This window comes from Erigeron canadensis, chromosome 8 (genome assembly GCF_010389155.1).
Source record: "Erigeron canadensis isolate Cc75 chromosome 8, C_canadensis_v1, whole genome shotgun sequence".
Lineage (NCBI taxonomy): Eukaryota > Viridiplantae > Streptophyta > Magnoliopsida > Asterales > Asteraceae > Erigeron > Erigeron canadensis.
This window is the reverse complement of record NC_057768.1, coordinates 31455208-31471646: the sequence shown is the minus strand read 5'-3', so window position 1 is coordinate 31471646 and position 16439 is coordinate 31455208. Positions and strand designations below refer to the sequence as shown.

Genomic DNA, 16439 nt, shown 5'->3' with positions numbered 1-16439 from the left:
TCTTGACCCGTATACACACAGACTGAAAAACCCAGCTCGAAGATGTTGGGTTTCTGATTTCCGCATCGTGGCATGATTGCATCCATATTTATGTTCACTCATACAATACTAGATTAAACCCGTACATTGTGCGAGACTAATATATAGAGAACATAAATTAAAAAAACAATAACAGATAATTACATTATTATTTATAATTTATGATAATATTAAAATCTGTCATATAACAACTGATTCAAACAATAAAATTATACTTTATGAATATATGATATGCGTAAAATATGTTAAAGCATGACTAATAAGTATAAATATTTATAAATCTTAAAAAATGTATAATATATATTCATTAAATATAATATAATAAATACTTTTCGAAAAGATAAACATAATATAATAAACAATCTCATTATAAAAAAAAGTTATTGTTGAATTAATAAAAGAAAACATAGTATAATGTATATAAACATCTTTGTACTTATAAAAAAAAAGAAAAAAATATTAATAATTAGAATTATAATTAAAAGTGATGATTAAGATCATACATGACATCATAAATATAGTAATTTAAATATAAAAAATTGATAACTCATTAAGAGATTAAGATATATATATATATATATATATATATTAAAATCTAATTAAATTATTAAAATTAGACTACATATCCACCATATATTGTAGCCGATCATTAAGAGATTTACTACTACATAATTACATATATAGTTTTTTTTTTTTTTTACTTTTTTTTATTAGTTAAATGATGATTAGGATAAAGAATGATTTTTAAAGGAATGCTTAAAATTAAAAAATTAATGTAAGTATGACAGATAATAAAAAATCATACATGATATTTTCTAATAATTGTCAACTAATCAAAAAATTATTTTCTTTTAGTTATATAAAGAGATGAGGAAGGTTTTAACAAAGTTATAATTCATTATTATAAATCTTTTTTACATGCAATTTTTTATATACTTGCATAATATTTACTTAAAAAGAATTGAATAAAAAATTTATATATGTTATCCTTCGCAATTAGACAACTAATAAAGAATATTTTTTTTTATAAAAAAATTCAAGGTTACACTTAACATGCATAAAAAAATAGTATATTTCTTATCAAATGTTCACCCCCATAAGTTTATTGTAAACGTAGAACTATTTAGTTCACATTAACAACAACCCTTAATGCTTTGTTTAACATAACCTTTTTTAAAAAAATGGTTCAAAATTTCCAAATTTCTTAAATTCAAATTTAGAAATGTCACTATTCAACAAAAGTTAACCTAAACCCGTATAATTGATCTGGTGAGTTAGATGTTATTACTATTATTATTAAGATTTTGTTAAATAAAACCTTAAGAATTTTATATAAGGTACATATTATATGGTTATATATATTTATCATAAAACTCAAGGTGTGAGTTATTTACATGAAAAGTAAAAATAACTTTTATGTACATTAAATATAACTTTAAGACTACATTTAGTATTATAAATAAAAGTTATAGTATTAAGGTATTACGATTGAAATTGGGCTAATGATTTTTGGTTATTGGGTCATCAGGAAGTTTTTGAACATTAGAGTTTTAAACCTCATGCACTTATCTTGTGTTCGAATTCTGATAATGTCTTAAAATTTTTTTTTTTAAATGTAGATGAGTAGATCCCCTCTTCACATTTGCATGTGATAACATTTAAACGTTTGACCTATTAAAAAGAAACCACAAAGTATAAAACTGCCAAACCATTTGCACTATCATGTTACATGACTAGATATTTTTAAAAACAAAAGATGTTGTATTATTTTAAAAAATATGTAATTTAATAAAAAAGATTCAACATTATAAAACAAGTATCATAATAATTTTATAATAGTTGTTAAATTAATTAAACAACTAATTGTTGTGTAGTATGATAATTAGATCAATTATTTCTAAAAGAAAAGTTTATCGTACCTTTTAAGATGAGTAAATAAATAGAATAAAAATTTTATAGATACATAAAACATTATTTGAAATTTGAAATAATTAATATAATTATTAATTATTATAAACTTAAGATGGAAGTCATTCAAACGAAAAAAAACTAAAAGAAACAAAATCAAATTGAGAAATAATGTTTGTACATTATCTAGACACAAAAGAAACACAAAATATATGTATCCGTAGTGTAATAATAATAACCAATCAAATTATCTAAATGCCCCAAACAACCAATAGGAAAAAACCACAAAGATCACCATTTAATATATCATGGATTGGAACCGACTCTTTTTTATCATCTAGTCTAGCCTATATATATAGCACCCCATACTAACATATATATACATGCACGTAAAATAAAATTAATCTTATATTTTTCGATCATACATATATCATCGTTTAGTATAGTTTTCTCTGAATAATAATCTATGGCTCGTACCAAGCAAACCGCTCGCAAGTCTACCGGTGGAAAAGCACCAAGGAAGTCTATTCTTCTCAAGGTATGTGATTTCGATTATAAATTAGTGTTTTATATATATTTTGTTGTGCGTAGTAATTACTTATATCTTAATTTGTTCAAAGAATGTTACTAATATATAAGATTAATTTTAACTATGATTTTAATTGTAAATCGTTTGGAAATTATTTACAGAACGCTGTTTGTAAGAAAACGACTCCAACAACCGGAGGAGTGAAGAAGCCTCATCGTTATCGTCCTGGAACTGTTGCTCTTCGGTAAGCCTTTGTTCTTCCTAAATCGGATTAATGCAACTATCATTAGATCAATGTTATTGATTCAATGCATTATGATGTCTTTAAATTTAACAATGTTTATGTAACTCATATATATTGTAGATAATAATAATCATTGCTTACTGAAAATAATCATTCAATTCGTTCTTATCCCTCAAATGCTTGATCAATTATTTTAGGTTTCGACCTAGCTAATATTTACGCTATAAAAAACCTAGCTAATAAAGCATAGGACTAAGAAATTGATCCACTATTGTAAGATTATTAGAAAGCAATAAACCACGCAATCAAACCATGTTAGTATATAGATATATACTTAAATTAAACTTAACTAACTATATATGTTGACGATGAATATTACAGTGAAATCCGCAAGTATCAGAAGAGTACGGAACTCCTTATCCGCAAATTGCCATTCCAGAGACTTGTTCGTGAAATCGCTCAGGATTTTAAGGTAATACAGTCAATTGTTACTTGTTTCATTAATTAGTTCATATGTATCTTAATCTTACAATTATATATCAAGCACACTTTTAAACTTCTTTAATTCTTTTATTGATTAATCAATTTACGATATGTTGTTGGTTTAATTTGTAGACTGACTTGAGGTTCCAGAGCCATGCGGTGTTGGCACTTCAAGAGGCGGCGGAGGCGTACCTTGTGGGACTATTTGAGGATACAAACTTGTGTGCGATTCACGCCAAGAGGGTTACCATCATGCCCAAAGATGTTCAGTTGGCTCGTCGTATCCGTGGGGAGCGTGCTTAGTTATGATCATAACTGATAATTAATAATGATTAGTTTGAATAATTTTATGTTGCTTAATTCGCAGACTTGAAAACTTTGTTAATTTGTTTGTTTCTTTCTTTTGGCAATCTTGTTGGATGATAGATTCTTGTTTTAATTTTGATATATGAAAGTTGAATACGTACACAATAACACTCTGATCGTTTGATAATTGAGAATTTTAATTTTAGTTGTTGATGAACAAAAACTTCCACCAAAGCTGTCAAACATTTATACCAGATTCAATCATTCTGATTAATTATAACCCTTTAGTAAATCTATTTTGTCCACATTAGCACTGATGTACGAGTTATTTCTTTTGGAATGAATGCAAGATTGCTAGCAGGGTGTTATTGTCCACAAACAAGACTATGAGAATATATAGGGTAACTAACGGCGCAAATTGGGCCTATTGGGCCATGTAATTAAACTGATAAATATTGCAATTTTTTAAGGCCCGTAACGGTGAAGTCATTAACCTTGATAAGTGGAATGAACCAAGAAGTTTCGTGTTAACGATTGATCTAGAAGAAAGAATCTACCAATCTACCAATATATATATAACGATTGATTTAAGACCATTAGATCAAATTTAATTATTTCATCCTTATAAAATGACGATATTAATGCTATTTCTTTATATGATTCGTCAAAATATACCCTTCTCAATTATTATTATATGGTACGGAGTATTACAATTTGTCAAATTGCATTATATTATTTATTGTTTTTTAATTAATGATGTACCAATATATATATAACAAGGTACTAAATTCATTCCTAAACAAACAAAGACCGTTAGATGAGTTAAAACTTTTAATTACAACCCTTAAATCAAAATAATTGTATTATTACCAAATTTATTATTAAGTAAAAACGACATTATTCCTTTGATTTTGCTTAAACTTTCACAATAGACACATCACATATCTAACACATTCGAAATATATAAAAATAAAATTAATATATAGATTTTCTCGAACTAAGTTACTTCACATCACACGTTGATACTATATTTAAAAAGGATCGTAACATGTTTTATTAATATATTAATCTTTAACAAATGATTTTATTAGTATATTAAATTAATAATTAATTATCTTCCAAAAATTATAAAGAGCCTCATAAATTGCAATAATGGGTCGGTGAGACGGTTCGGGTCACAATTACAAACATAAAAAAAGTTATATAATAATAGCGTTGTTAAAGAGTAAAATTTTTTACAATATTAAAAATTTTATTAGTATATTAGACTTGTGTCAAATACACAGGTTTTAAAATATTATCAATATATGAATTAAGGCCCGTTCTTTTTTGTACTCATTAAGTGATAATTATATTAAGTGACTGAGTATATAAATAATGTCTGTATGCAATTATACATTTAATAAAAAAATAGGTAATTGACGGTTATTTAAGTTTATTAAATCAAAAAAAGAACATGAATTTTGACTGAATGCATTAAGTTCTTAATTATTAAGTCTATTTTCGGAAAAAAGAACATGGCCTCAGTATATGTAACATAAAAATAATTATACGTTAAAATGTAAAAATATACAATTTTTTTTTCCAAATATTCAAATATAAATATTGAATGCTAAATCATATTGAGGTTGGATGGTGTAGCAGAGTTTCTTGTATACAAACTCTTTCAAATTAGCTATATCTTAACCTTAATTTTATAATTGACTGAGTTCTCATTGATGTTTTGCAAAAAAATAATTTTGTTTCCATTAGTTATGGTTTCTAAGAACAATAAAAGTAGTAGTTGGTTTGTGGATTTTCAATGATTTTGTGTGTTGTAATTTTACTTGTAGAGTTCGGTTTATATAAGAAGAATTATATTCAAAATATACTTTGATTACAATTACTAATAATAGTAATATTACAATTTGTTGATTATAATAAGATAAGATATTAAGAGTATGTACCTTCTTGCGTTTATGTAAATAATCGTTACGGCATATACGAAATCCTTCTTTGATTGAGAACCATTAGATCAAATTTAATTATTTCATCTTTATTGAATGACAATATCAATACTTGAGATTTGAGGAGAGAGATTAAAATGAGTAACTGAGATTTCCTCTAAGGGTATTATAGTTGAAAAGGTGAAAAAATTTGGCTGGACAAATAATTTACAATGTAGTAGAGATACAAAAATTTAAGATGAAATCTCCAAATCCCACTTATTTATTACGTTTTTTTCTCTTAAGTTCTTTCTGTTTTTTTTACTTCTTATAACTAATAGATTGTCATGGCTTCCAAAAAAGATTAAAAGAGCCATACTATAAATAAGAAATATAATTATATAAAGAAGAATATTCTTATATAAATAAAGTTAATTCATCAATATTAAACATACATTTCAAATATTAAGTTTTTTTTTTTAATCTTTGAACGACATATGATTTCACCAGTACTTTTAAATTATACGAATATTTAAGGTGTGGGGACGGCGACAGTGGTGGCGGTGATGTGCGGCAGTGACGGTGGTGGTGACATGGTGGTGAATGTAAATTAATTGATGTAAGAAGGATTAATATGGTTCTTTAAGGGGTTGAATAATCTATGTTGTAAGTTATTTCATTAAGGGTATTATAGGTAAATTATAGGTAAATAAGTAAAATGTGAACTTATAACTTTTGAAAAACCCCGTAAATAACCCACCCCATAAATGTAAAAAGTGGATCCGAACTCGGGTGAATTCTGACAAAGTAAAAAAGTATGATGACTTAATTTAATAATGTATAAATACCTAATTAAAAATAAACATTATTTTTTATTGTTAAGCATTAATGATAAGTCAGATTAAAAAATATACACTACCTTATTTATCTGCAAATAAGTGTTAGACTTTTATTTTTATTTTTTAAAACTATTAAATTATGATGACTTTCTAAAAAATGTAAAAGAAAAAACGAAACAGAATATGAAGAAATACAATTGCAAAAAAAGAAGTAATTTTATAATTAAGGCTAAGGTTAAAGCTAATTCATCTATATATAACATATATTTCAAATAAATTCATTTGTATGATGTATATTTTTTATGTGATGAGGTCATTTTATTTGTTAGGGATAAGTATATGCATGTCATTTATTTATAATTATATCTTTGATACAAAGTATTTTTTTAATAATAATCTCATTCTATTTAAACATGTTTTATTCATAACTATTAATTATATTATTTTGAAACTAAATTTGTTTATCTCGCGTATTATGCGGGAAAATAATCTAGTTATTAAGTAAAACAACATAAGAATTACCTAGATCACCAAAATAGAGCCAAAGACGTAGCCATATATATACTTAAGCAGCAAAAAGCCAAAATTATGCAGCAAAACCAACATGAAATTCTGAAGCAAGAGAGACTGTAAGAAACCACGAATCTGCACAACCTTAATCATGCAGCAAAAGTAGTAACCTAAAACAGCCATAATTCTTCTCCGAGTACAGCAATAAAAACAGAATTATAAACTCCTTAATCCCAACTTGAGGAATAGCGTAAACAAGAACAGAACCAAAAAACTGCCATAAAAAAATAGCAACAAAAAGAGAATATATATGAAGTCGAAACCTAAATCCCAACCTCCTATTTTAGTTATATTATAGATAACCATAACATAAAATCATAGCCGAAGAAGAAGGAAATACAAGTAAAAGTAAAAAGGAAAAATATAAGATTTAAAAAAGCGAGTTGTATATAAAACTGATCGATGCCACGGTCAACGTACGTACAATTTTATTGATCAAGTACATGAGAAATAAATCTAGCTCTAGCTAGCTATAGGAAGAATCAAGAATCAAGTAATTAATTGATAGATCGATCACGCACGGTTAAGATGGTGCATTCGATCAAAATAGAAAAATCCTGAAAAAAAGGCAATTATTAGAGCCAAAACTAAACCAGAGAAGAAAGCCCCTATCCTCCCGCCACAACATGAGCAACAGGCATCTTCTTCTTCTTCTTCCTTCTTCATCTTCCGCCGCAACTGCTGGTTATCTTTAATGATAGATGATGATGACATCACCGCCTTGCTGGTGTCTACACGATGATCATCCATACTAGTACTAGCACTTCTAATATCCATATGAAGATCGATCCGATGCTCCTTCTTCTCTTCTTCTCCTGCAGCCGCCATTCCAATGTTTATTATTACGAATATAAAAGATGATCAAGCTGGATGATCTTGCATGCATGCGAATGATTTATTGTTTAATTGGCCGGGGAACAAAACCCTACGAATATATATACGTATTTGTGGCATATATATATATATATATATTTACGAGAGAAAAACAAGTTAATTAAACAAACTAATTGTTGTCAAGTTTGCTCCATTATCAAGTTTCCAAGTTGGGTTATATAGCTTGTTGTAAAAAAAAAACTATTACTCCGTATATATATTCTTGGTTTTTGACGAGAAAAAAGTTATACGCGTGAGGACTTTAAATAACCAATTAAGATATATAAGTTGTATTAGAATACAACATCAATATATATATATATATACTAGGTCTTTTACCTGCGCGATGCGCGAGATGTTATAAGTTATTGTTTAATGTAAAATTAATTCATCTGAAGTTCACATGACCTGATAAATGAAACTAATATTTCTTAACCAAACTTAAAAAAAAATTAATAATTGACATCAAAAAACATTTTATCATTGTAATATTTTTCTTTACTAATGAGAATTATGGAAATAATACAATTTATGTATAGTTTTTTCGTTTTGATTATGCGTTTGCTACTAACGAAGAAAAACAAAAGAAATTATGGTGATTTATATGTTTACTTTTTTATACTGATCAAAGAATAAACCTCAAGATTGCTTTGAAAAAATTGATGGAAGATTGTTTGAGCATTACAATCAATAATTAAAGTTGGCTTAATATATAAAAATGGGAGAGCCTTTGAAGGTTAAAAGAAAATTAGCTATCATTGAAAAACAAATGGTTTGTTTGAAAAAGGTTGTTTAAACCGGTTGAATTAAATGGGTGGGTTTGTTAAGGTCGCCTATTTTTAAGATGTATCTTATTTTTATTTTATCAAAAAAATTAAGGTTTGTTTGATATATAAAAAATAAAATATCAATATTGTGGAAAAAAAATTATGAAGACGCCACATGGATAAAATCCTATGTGGCAAATTTTTAAGATAATTTTAGATTTGCAAAAGGCTTAAAAATGCTTAATGCTTGATTAACTATTCTTTTAATAATTATATAGATATAAATATGTCGCGTATTACACAAAAAAAATAAAAAATAACGTATTAATTTGTATACGAGTATAACACATATATGTGGAAGGCTCCAATCAGACCGAACAGATTTTAATATTCATCTTTTTCGCTATTAATTAATGATATTAGTATCATGGTCAATATATAACTCTTGAGTTTATCAAATAAGAATTTTTAGATGAATTTCAATTTAATTTAATTTAAAACCATTAGATCAAATTTAATTATTTTATCTTTATTAAATGACAATAATAATAATAATACTTATATTTTATATGATTAGTCAAAATATATCCCTCTTACATATATATACTTTTAATAGTATTTAATAGATTTATTATATGGTTACTTGATTAAAATAAATTAAAGTTATTTGTTTTTGGAATTAATGTAGGTCCGAGAAGCACGTTTATAAATTTGTTTGTGAATTTCTTTTAACATTAATTGATTCTGTCCAATATTGACTACTACTAAAAATTATTAAAAAATAATGCTATAAAATTGGGTTCGATAAGCATATTATTATTATTATTATTATTATTATTATTATTATTATTATTATTATTATTATTATATATACTAAAAAGCATGAATTGGTTTGCGTGCGCCATACATTTTCAACAATTTTAGTCCCTATCGTTAAATTTGTTGCAGCAATGGTCCTCATCAGCTAACTGCTGCTAATTTTTTTCCTGCAATTATAGTCCCTGTCATTAAATTTGTTACAACAATGATCCCTATCAGCTAACTTTACCTTTTAACTTTAGGTTTCTTAATATTCGCCACATAACTTTAACGTTTTAACTTTTGTCACATAACTTTAATTTATTTTACTTTTAGCACAAAAGTTTGCTTTTATTTAGTTTTTAAACATATGTTTTTTTAACTATTGCCACAAAAGTTTCATTTTTTTATGGTGGTCCGTGACCCACGGGATATCTTTGAGATCAAACGGCTTCAACGGCGAGTACGAGATCTTGAAATACAACACGAGATCAGGCAAATCCGAAAAAGGATTCGAGATCTCAAGCTCAAGCTGCAACGGCAGATAAGGAAGGAAACCGAATCGAGATACACCGTCCGAGACGATGTGAACAAGGAGGAGGAGTATCCTTCTTTTGATTCCAATCCCCCGTTCTTTGAACCAATTTATCCGCTTTTTGTAGAAGAAGAGACACCGAGATTTGGTGAATATGAAGAGGAGTTTGGCTATGCTTTTCCTCCGGTGTTTGATGCATATGAGGAAGATGAAGATGTTTCATCAGGTATGTATCAGTTGTCACCTGTGTTTGATGAATTTTTTGAGAACAAGGTTGAAGTTCCGTTAGGTAGTGGTGGTAATGCGCAAGCTGTGAATGTTACAATATTGTGGCCTTCAAATACGGAAAGCTTGAATTCTGAAAGATACAAGATATCATTTTCTACTAATATGGAATTTAAAATTAGAAGTGATTCTACAATCGGTGGTAAAACTATTTTGGTTGATGTAGCTAGTAATGTGAGTTTTTCTAAGAATTTAGGTTACGTGGGACTCATGCAAGGAAGTATGGGTGGAGCTGATGAAGTGGTTAGTTTAAACAAAAAAGAAGGTATCAAAATAATGGGTTCTGATATTTTGAGAGAAAATATGGAGTGCAAGCTTTTGGAAAATAAAACATGTCCGATTTTACAAGCAAATTTTGACATCGGATCTACCAAATTTTACCAATGGACTCAATTACATTCCAATGTTATGTACGATTCAGATGGTACAGATTTTGAGCGAGGTGCGATGCATTATAAAGTTAAGATGTTTGTGGAAGTAATAATTATAATAAAAAATAAGAATCGTGTTGATGTTCCTTTCGATCCGGGTAGTTGTGATTCGTTTGATCTTTTCAAGCTTGCTGAAAACTCGGGGACGAGTTTTTTCGAAGCGGAAGAGAATGATGCAGGATACCCGTAACCTGACCCAACCCACAATGCAGTTAATTTAGATTGTCTTCTTTCTATTTTAATAAGTTATATTTTATTTTTATAAGTTATCTTTTTATTTATTATTATAAGTATGAAAATTCACTTTTGTCAATGTTTTCGGTCTTTTGGTTAATCTTTAGTCTTGAGTCATTTGATATGTGAAACTGCATCATATATATATATATATATATATTAATATTCAATATTTTAAATTATAAATAACAAATTATTAGTTGGTATAAAGTTGAACATATTCAAATTCTAGATTTAAAATTTTCAAAGATACGATCCCTAAATCACCAAGCTAATCAATATTATATGATTTATATTTTTCAAAATACTTTATATTTTATTTTAAGTATAAGTGAAACTTTTGCAATTTAGTATTACTAAAAGCTTTTATATATGAACGTCAAAAGTATGATAACCGTTTAACCGGACCAAACGAAACCGGTTATTTGGTCTTGGTTGGTTTGATTTGGCATAACAATTTGGACGGATTGGTTTGAAAAAATGTTAAACCATTAACATTGATTTGGTTGAGATTTTTAGCAAAAACCAACCAAACCAGACCACGCATATCTCTAGTTTTTATAATCACTAGAACTTAACTACGCTAGCTGATGATCAGTTTTTATAAATTCTAAATAAATAGCTCTTAGTCTATAAAAACCATAGTAATTTGATTAACCTAATCAGGCTAATTAAACAAATTACAGTAAATCACATCAAGTACCATTATCTCATGTTTGTTAGTATAGCAGTTAACTAATTTAATTAACTAACTATGTATGTTGATGAATATATATATACAGTGAAATCCGCGAGTATCAGAAGGGTACGGATCTCTTGATTAGAAAACTGCCATTCCAGAGACTTCTTTAATTTGGTAAATCTTGCTGGATCATTCTTTATTTAGTTTGAACATGGATATTATTTGAAGCTTAATGGTGGAATGAAATGGATCTGATACATTTTATACGTAATATATGTTCGTGTCTTTGATATGGAAATTGAATAATATACTGTTACTGATCAAGTTTATTTGTTGATTATAGTTGAAACTATAGTTGTGTACTTGTGTTTATTTAGTTTGACTCTAAAAGTCAAACTTATCAAATATGGTCAACAGTGCTGAAAATGATGTAAATAAGTGGTTTTGATGATGATGAAAATTGGAAACTTGAAAGGTTAAAATTAGATTAATTAGTAGAAATTAAGAGGTGATCGACTATCTAATTGTTTTATGAACCGAGTTTAACAAGTAAGATGAAGGTCATTCAAACGAAAAAAAGAAATAAATAAATAGCTAAAAGGAGCGAAAACAAATCATATTTGTACTTATTGTAGACACAAAAAAAAACACAAGTTATATACATCCGGAAAAAATAATATATAACCAATCAAAATTAATCTAAATTGTGCCCAATACAACCAATAGGAAAAAAACACAAAGATCACCATATAAATTCATCATGAAACCGACATCTAATCTAGCTAGCCTTACATATAGTACCCCAAACTAACATTAGACATGCACGTAACTAAATTAATATAATAATATTATAGTTATATGGTTAGTAACATAGTTTCCTCTGAAAGAATAATCCAAAACGCAATAATACATATGGCTCGTACGAAGCAAAGCGCTCGCATGGCTAGTGCTGGAAAAGCTCCGAGGAAGGTGCTTAAAGTATGTGGTTGTGGTTGTGGCGGCAGGAACAGAATTCCAATATTAATAACAAGGCCTCATCGTTATCGTCCTGTTGCTCTTCGGTAAGTAATTAACTAATTATAGCCTCCCGATCGATTTCTAATTTCCTATTAAACCTTGATGTATTTTAGGTAGCTATTACTCAATTAGTCTATAAAAAAAAAACCTAGTAATTAAACCTAATTAGGCCAAAGAAATTGATCCATATATATTGTAAGATTAGAAATACTAATCAATAAACCACATCAAATAACCCAAGTTAGTATAGCAGTTAACTAATTTGACTAACTATATATATTGACTAATATTACAGTGAAATCCGCAAGTATCAGAAGAGTACCAATCTCTTGATCAGAAAACTGCCATTCCAAAGACTTGTTCGTGAAATCGCTCATGACTTCAAGGTGAATAGTTAGTTATACATTCCCTGTTTCAAAAGAGTTCATATATTTATCTTGGTTTTAATTCTTTTACTGATTCGATTGTTGGTTTGTAGACTGACTTGAGGTTCCAGAGCCATACTGTGTTGGCACTTCAAGAGGCAGCCGAAGCGTACCTTGTGGCACTGTTTGAAGATACCAATTTGAGTGCGATTCATGCCAAGAGAGTTACCATCATGCGCAAAGATGTGCAGTTGGCCCGTCGTATCCGTGGGGAGCATACTTAAATACATTCAGCTTAATACAATAGTTAATTAATACTAATGATTAGCTTGGAGACTAGTTTATGTCGCTTTAAGGCCTTTGTGTTATTTTAATTGATAAAGTAACTGAATACAATATCTAATTTATAGATTAAGTCAATACAATTATTTTTTTTGTTTATTAAGTCATAAAACAAACACTTTTTATATACTTAATGGATGAAATATTTTTTAATTATGTTCCTTTAGTCCTAAACAATCAGGGCCTTACATACTTGAAAAGTTTGTTTGTTCCTTTCTTTTGCCAAATCTTGTTTGATGAATAATTCTTGTTATATTTTTAGATAGGAAAGTTGTTGACACAGTAAATATATTAAGGATTTGTTTGAAAGTATAATATAAATATTAATTTGACCAGTACAAATTTGTTTCGAGCGAATCATGATTAGTCTGCCCTCAGTTAGTCTGGTTGATTCTTTGTGTAATGGTTTAAAACCAGAAAACTATAAACAATAAAACTGGATTACTCAACTACATAACACTCGTTCAATGTTGGTTTAGAACTAGGCTTAAACCGGACTCAGACTTTTGTTGATGATATAAGAGGCATCATAATTTACAGTCATTTCAATTAGAACCGTTGATCAGTGTTTGAACTGGACCGTACCAGATGTGAACCTGACTTTTTTCATATGATCGATACCTTGTTAGATTAGATTCAATCAAGTTTCAGCTCATTTTGCCCATTTGAATGCTTTGTGCCAAGTATGGATACCACTTAGTACGTTGTAGCTGATTAGGCGCTTCACAACAATTTGTATCAATTAACTTGTTGCTTTACCGATTTTGTCATTGAATATCCTTGCTTATATATAGTTTCAGGTAGTTTATTATGAGTACATAGAGAATGTGTACTCCAATTCTGAATTAGATTAGCAGTCATTAGTTAATAAAGTCATTGCCAGTCTTCAGATATAATGTGGTGAATTATTTGTGTCGACTAAAAAAGTCTTTTGTCAGAGTATCCCCACTGGGCGGTACTTATATATTCAATGGCTTGTTAATTTCCAGAACAAGCTATTTATAGCTTATTAGCATCGGAGATTATAATGACTTATAAAAGACCTTTCGTCCAAAGACAGAGTTTACTAAGCTTTTGATGTGTGTTTTTTGTAAGTTTTTTTTTTTTTTTGCATTGTAATAGATTTTAGTAAATGACTTTTTACAATATAGAAGTAAAGTGGGATATTGTCCGCACGAAAAGCATTGTTTCAATGACTAAAGTGCTAAACCATCGGTGATGCTCTATAATTTTTTTGTTTACCTAGTATATTGAGTAATACAGTACATGAAATCCGCAAGTATCAAAAAATTGCTGAACTTTTTACTGCAAACTGCCATTCCAGAGGCTAATTCATGAAATCGCCTAGGATTTCAGGGTCATTATTAGTGATTACTGTGTTTTGTAGATATGTTGATGTGACACACTCATGTTTGTAGTAAAATTGCTAATGATTCAATTGTTGTTATTTGGTCAAAGACTAACTTGAAGTTTCAGAGCCATGTTCTGTTAGCACTTAGCAATTCAATTAAGTGGCAGCAGAAGCTTATCTAGTAGGACTGTTTGAGGATACCAACTTGTGTGCAATTCATGCCAAGAGGGTTACCGTCATGCCCAAAGACATCCAGTTTGTTCATCGTATCTATGGAGAGCGTGCCTTGCAGGATCATTCTGTAGTTCAAACATGAATATTGTCTACTGAACTCTGAAGCTTAATGATGGAATAGAATGGGTCTGATACGCTATGTATGCGATATATGTTTATGTCTTTGATATGGATATTAAATAGTAGTTACTGATCTAGTTTAATTGTTGATTACAGTTAAAACTAGTTGTGTTTAGCTACTTTGACTCCAAAAGTCAAACTAATCAAACCTAGTCAGTAGTAGCGAAAACGATACTAAGTGGTTTTGGTGATGATGGAAACTTGAAAGGTTGAAATTAAGTTAGTAGAAATTAAGAGGTGATTAACTAGTTGTTTTATGAACCTAGTTTGACTTGTAAAAGTCAAACGGGTCAAGGTTGGGCTGAGTTGAATAAGAGGTGAAAAGTGGATCGAGTGAATTGTAACATTCTATAGTTTAATTATGCTTTTTATTGTCTAGTAATATTTTATAAAGTTTTTGCCAAAGGTCAGCACCATGCTTTTACATAAACTAATCAATCCCAAATCTAATGATTCATTAACATGTAATAATCGGACATAGTCCAAAAGTGTTTATAGGACCATATCCTGCCAACTGAACATGACATGTTCATTTCATGTATAGACACACATGATATGATAGGATATAAAAGAAGAGAAAATGTTATATACCGCAAACATCAGTTTCTGCCCTCATATTAATTTTCCCAGGTGATGAAATAAAAACTCAACCTCTTGCTGAATATGAGATGAAACAGCAGATAACCATTTGCTGTTAATAGCATATTTGATAACCCCATAAAACAATACGTTAAATCCAAAATTTTCAAAACGACCATATATTGTTAATAAAAAAGATAATACTGTACTTGATATTAACATTCCATGTGGTTAGGCTTGGGTTAATAGTATTTTGTTTAGGACAAACATTATAAACAATATTGCATTTGTTCACACTTTTAGGTGAGTGTGAACAAATTAAAAAATTTGTCACGCTTTTTAGTGTGTAAAAATATATTAAATTAAAAGTGTATGGAAATTTATCCACACACTTTTAATTCAATATATTTCTACACACTAAAAAGCGTGACAAAATTTTTAATTTGTTCACACTCACCTAAAAGTATGAACAAATGCAATATGATTTGTAGTGAAACCTTCATACACAATGGCAGAACTTGGTTAGATTATTAACAACATGGTAGAGTTAACGTGAGAACAACAAATATGGAGAGAACCGTGAGAACCATTAGTTTCTCTCCTTATTTTTCCTTTTTTGTGTGGTTTTTTAATTTTAATTTTTTGAATTTTTTTTGTTTTTTATTTTCTTTTAACAAAAACCCATCCCAAAATTTATTTTTTTATTTTTTTATTTTTTTGTAAAAAATCATATGGGTTAAGTGTTGAAAACGTATGGATACGGTACGAACGTTGCCCTCATCCGTTCTAAAGGGGTTGTCACCGGACATATATGAAAATGATATAATGGTTCTCATACCATATATGTTGGTTCTCACTTGACCCTTCACGTTAACAACATATCTATTTATATACACTTATTTGTATTTACTTATTTAGTACAGTGCTGCCAGCTATCTTTTTTATTTTCTTTTTTTCATTTACTCATGTAGTGAAGTTGATTG

At 28.5% G+C, this 16439-nt stretch overlaps 2 protein-coding genes across 3 annotated transcripts; both read left to right on the top strand.

Moving 5' to 3' along the window:
- Positions 1 to 2413: 2413 nt before the first annotated feature.
- On the top strand, positions 2414 to 3506 carry LOC122579786 (histone H3.3-like). Of its 2 annotated transcripts, none has more exons than XM_043752021.1 (4): positions 2414 to 2485; positions 2653 to 2720; positions 3102 to 3192; positions 3336 to 3506. In XM_043752021.1, the coding sequence occupies exons 1-4, from the start codon at positions 2414 to 2416 to the stop codon at positions 3504 to 3506; spliced, it is 402 nt and encodes a 133-aa protein (XP_043607956.1). The 2 variants fall into 2 exon arrangements, with proteins under 2 accessions (XP_043607956.1, XP_043607955.1); XM_043752020.1 differs by having other exon boundaries at positions 2638 to 2720.
- An 8743-nt stretch (positions 3507 to 12249) lies between these two features.
- Positions 12250 to 13250, top strand: LOC122579784 (histone H3.3-like). Its single transcript, XM_043752019.1, has 3 exons — positions 12250 to 12509; positions 12761 to 12851; positions 12944 to 13250. The coding sequence occupies exons 1-3, from the start codon at positions 12307 to 12309 to the stop codon at positions 13112 to 13114; spliced, it is 465 nt and encodes a 154-aa protein (XP_043607954.1). The 5' UTR covers positions 12250 to 12306; the 3' UTR covers positions 13115 to 13250.
- The last annotated feature ends 3189 nt before the right edge of the window (positions 13251 to 16439 follow it).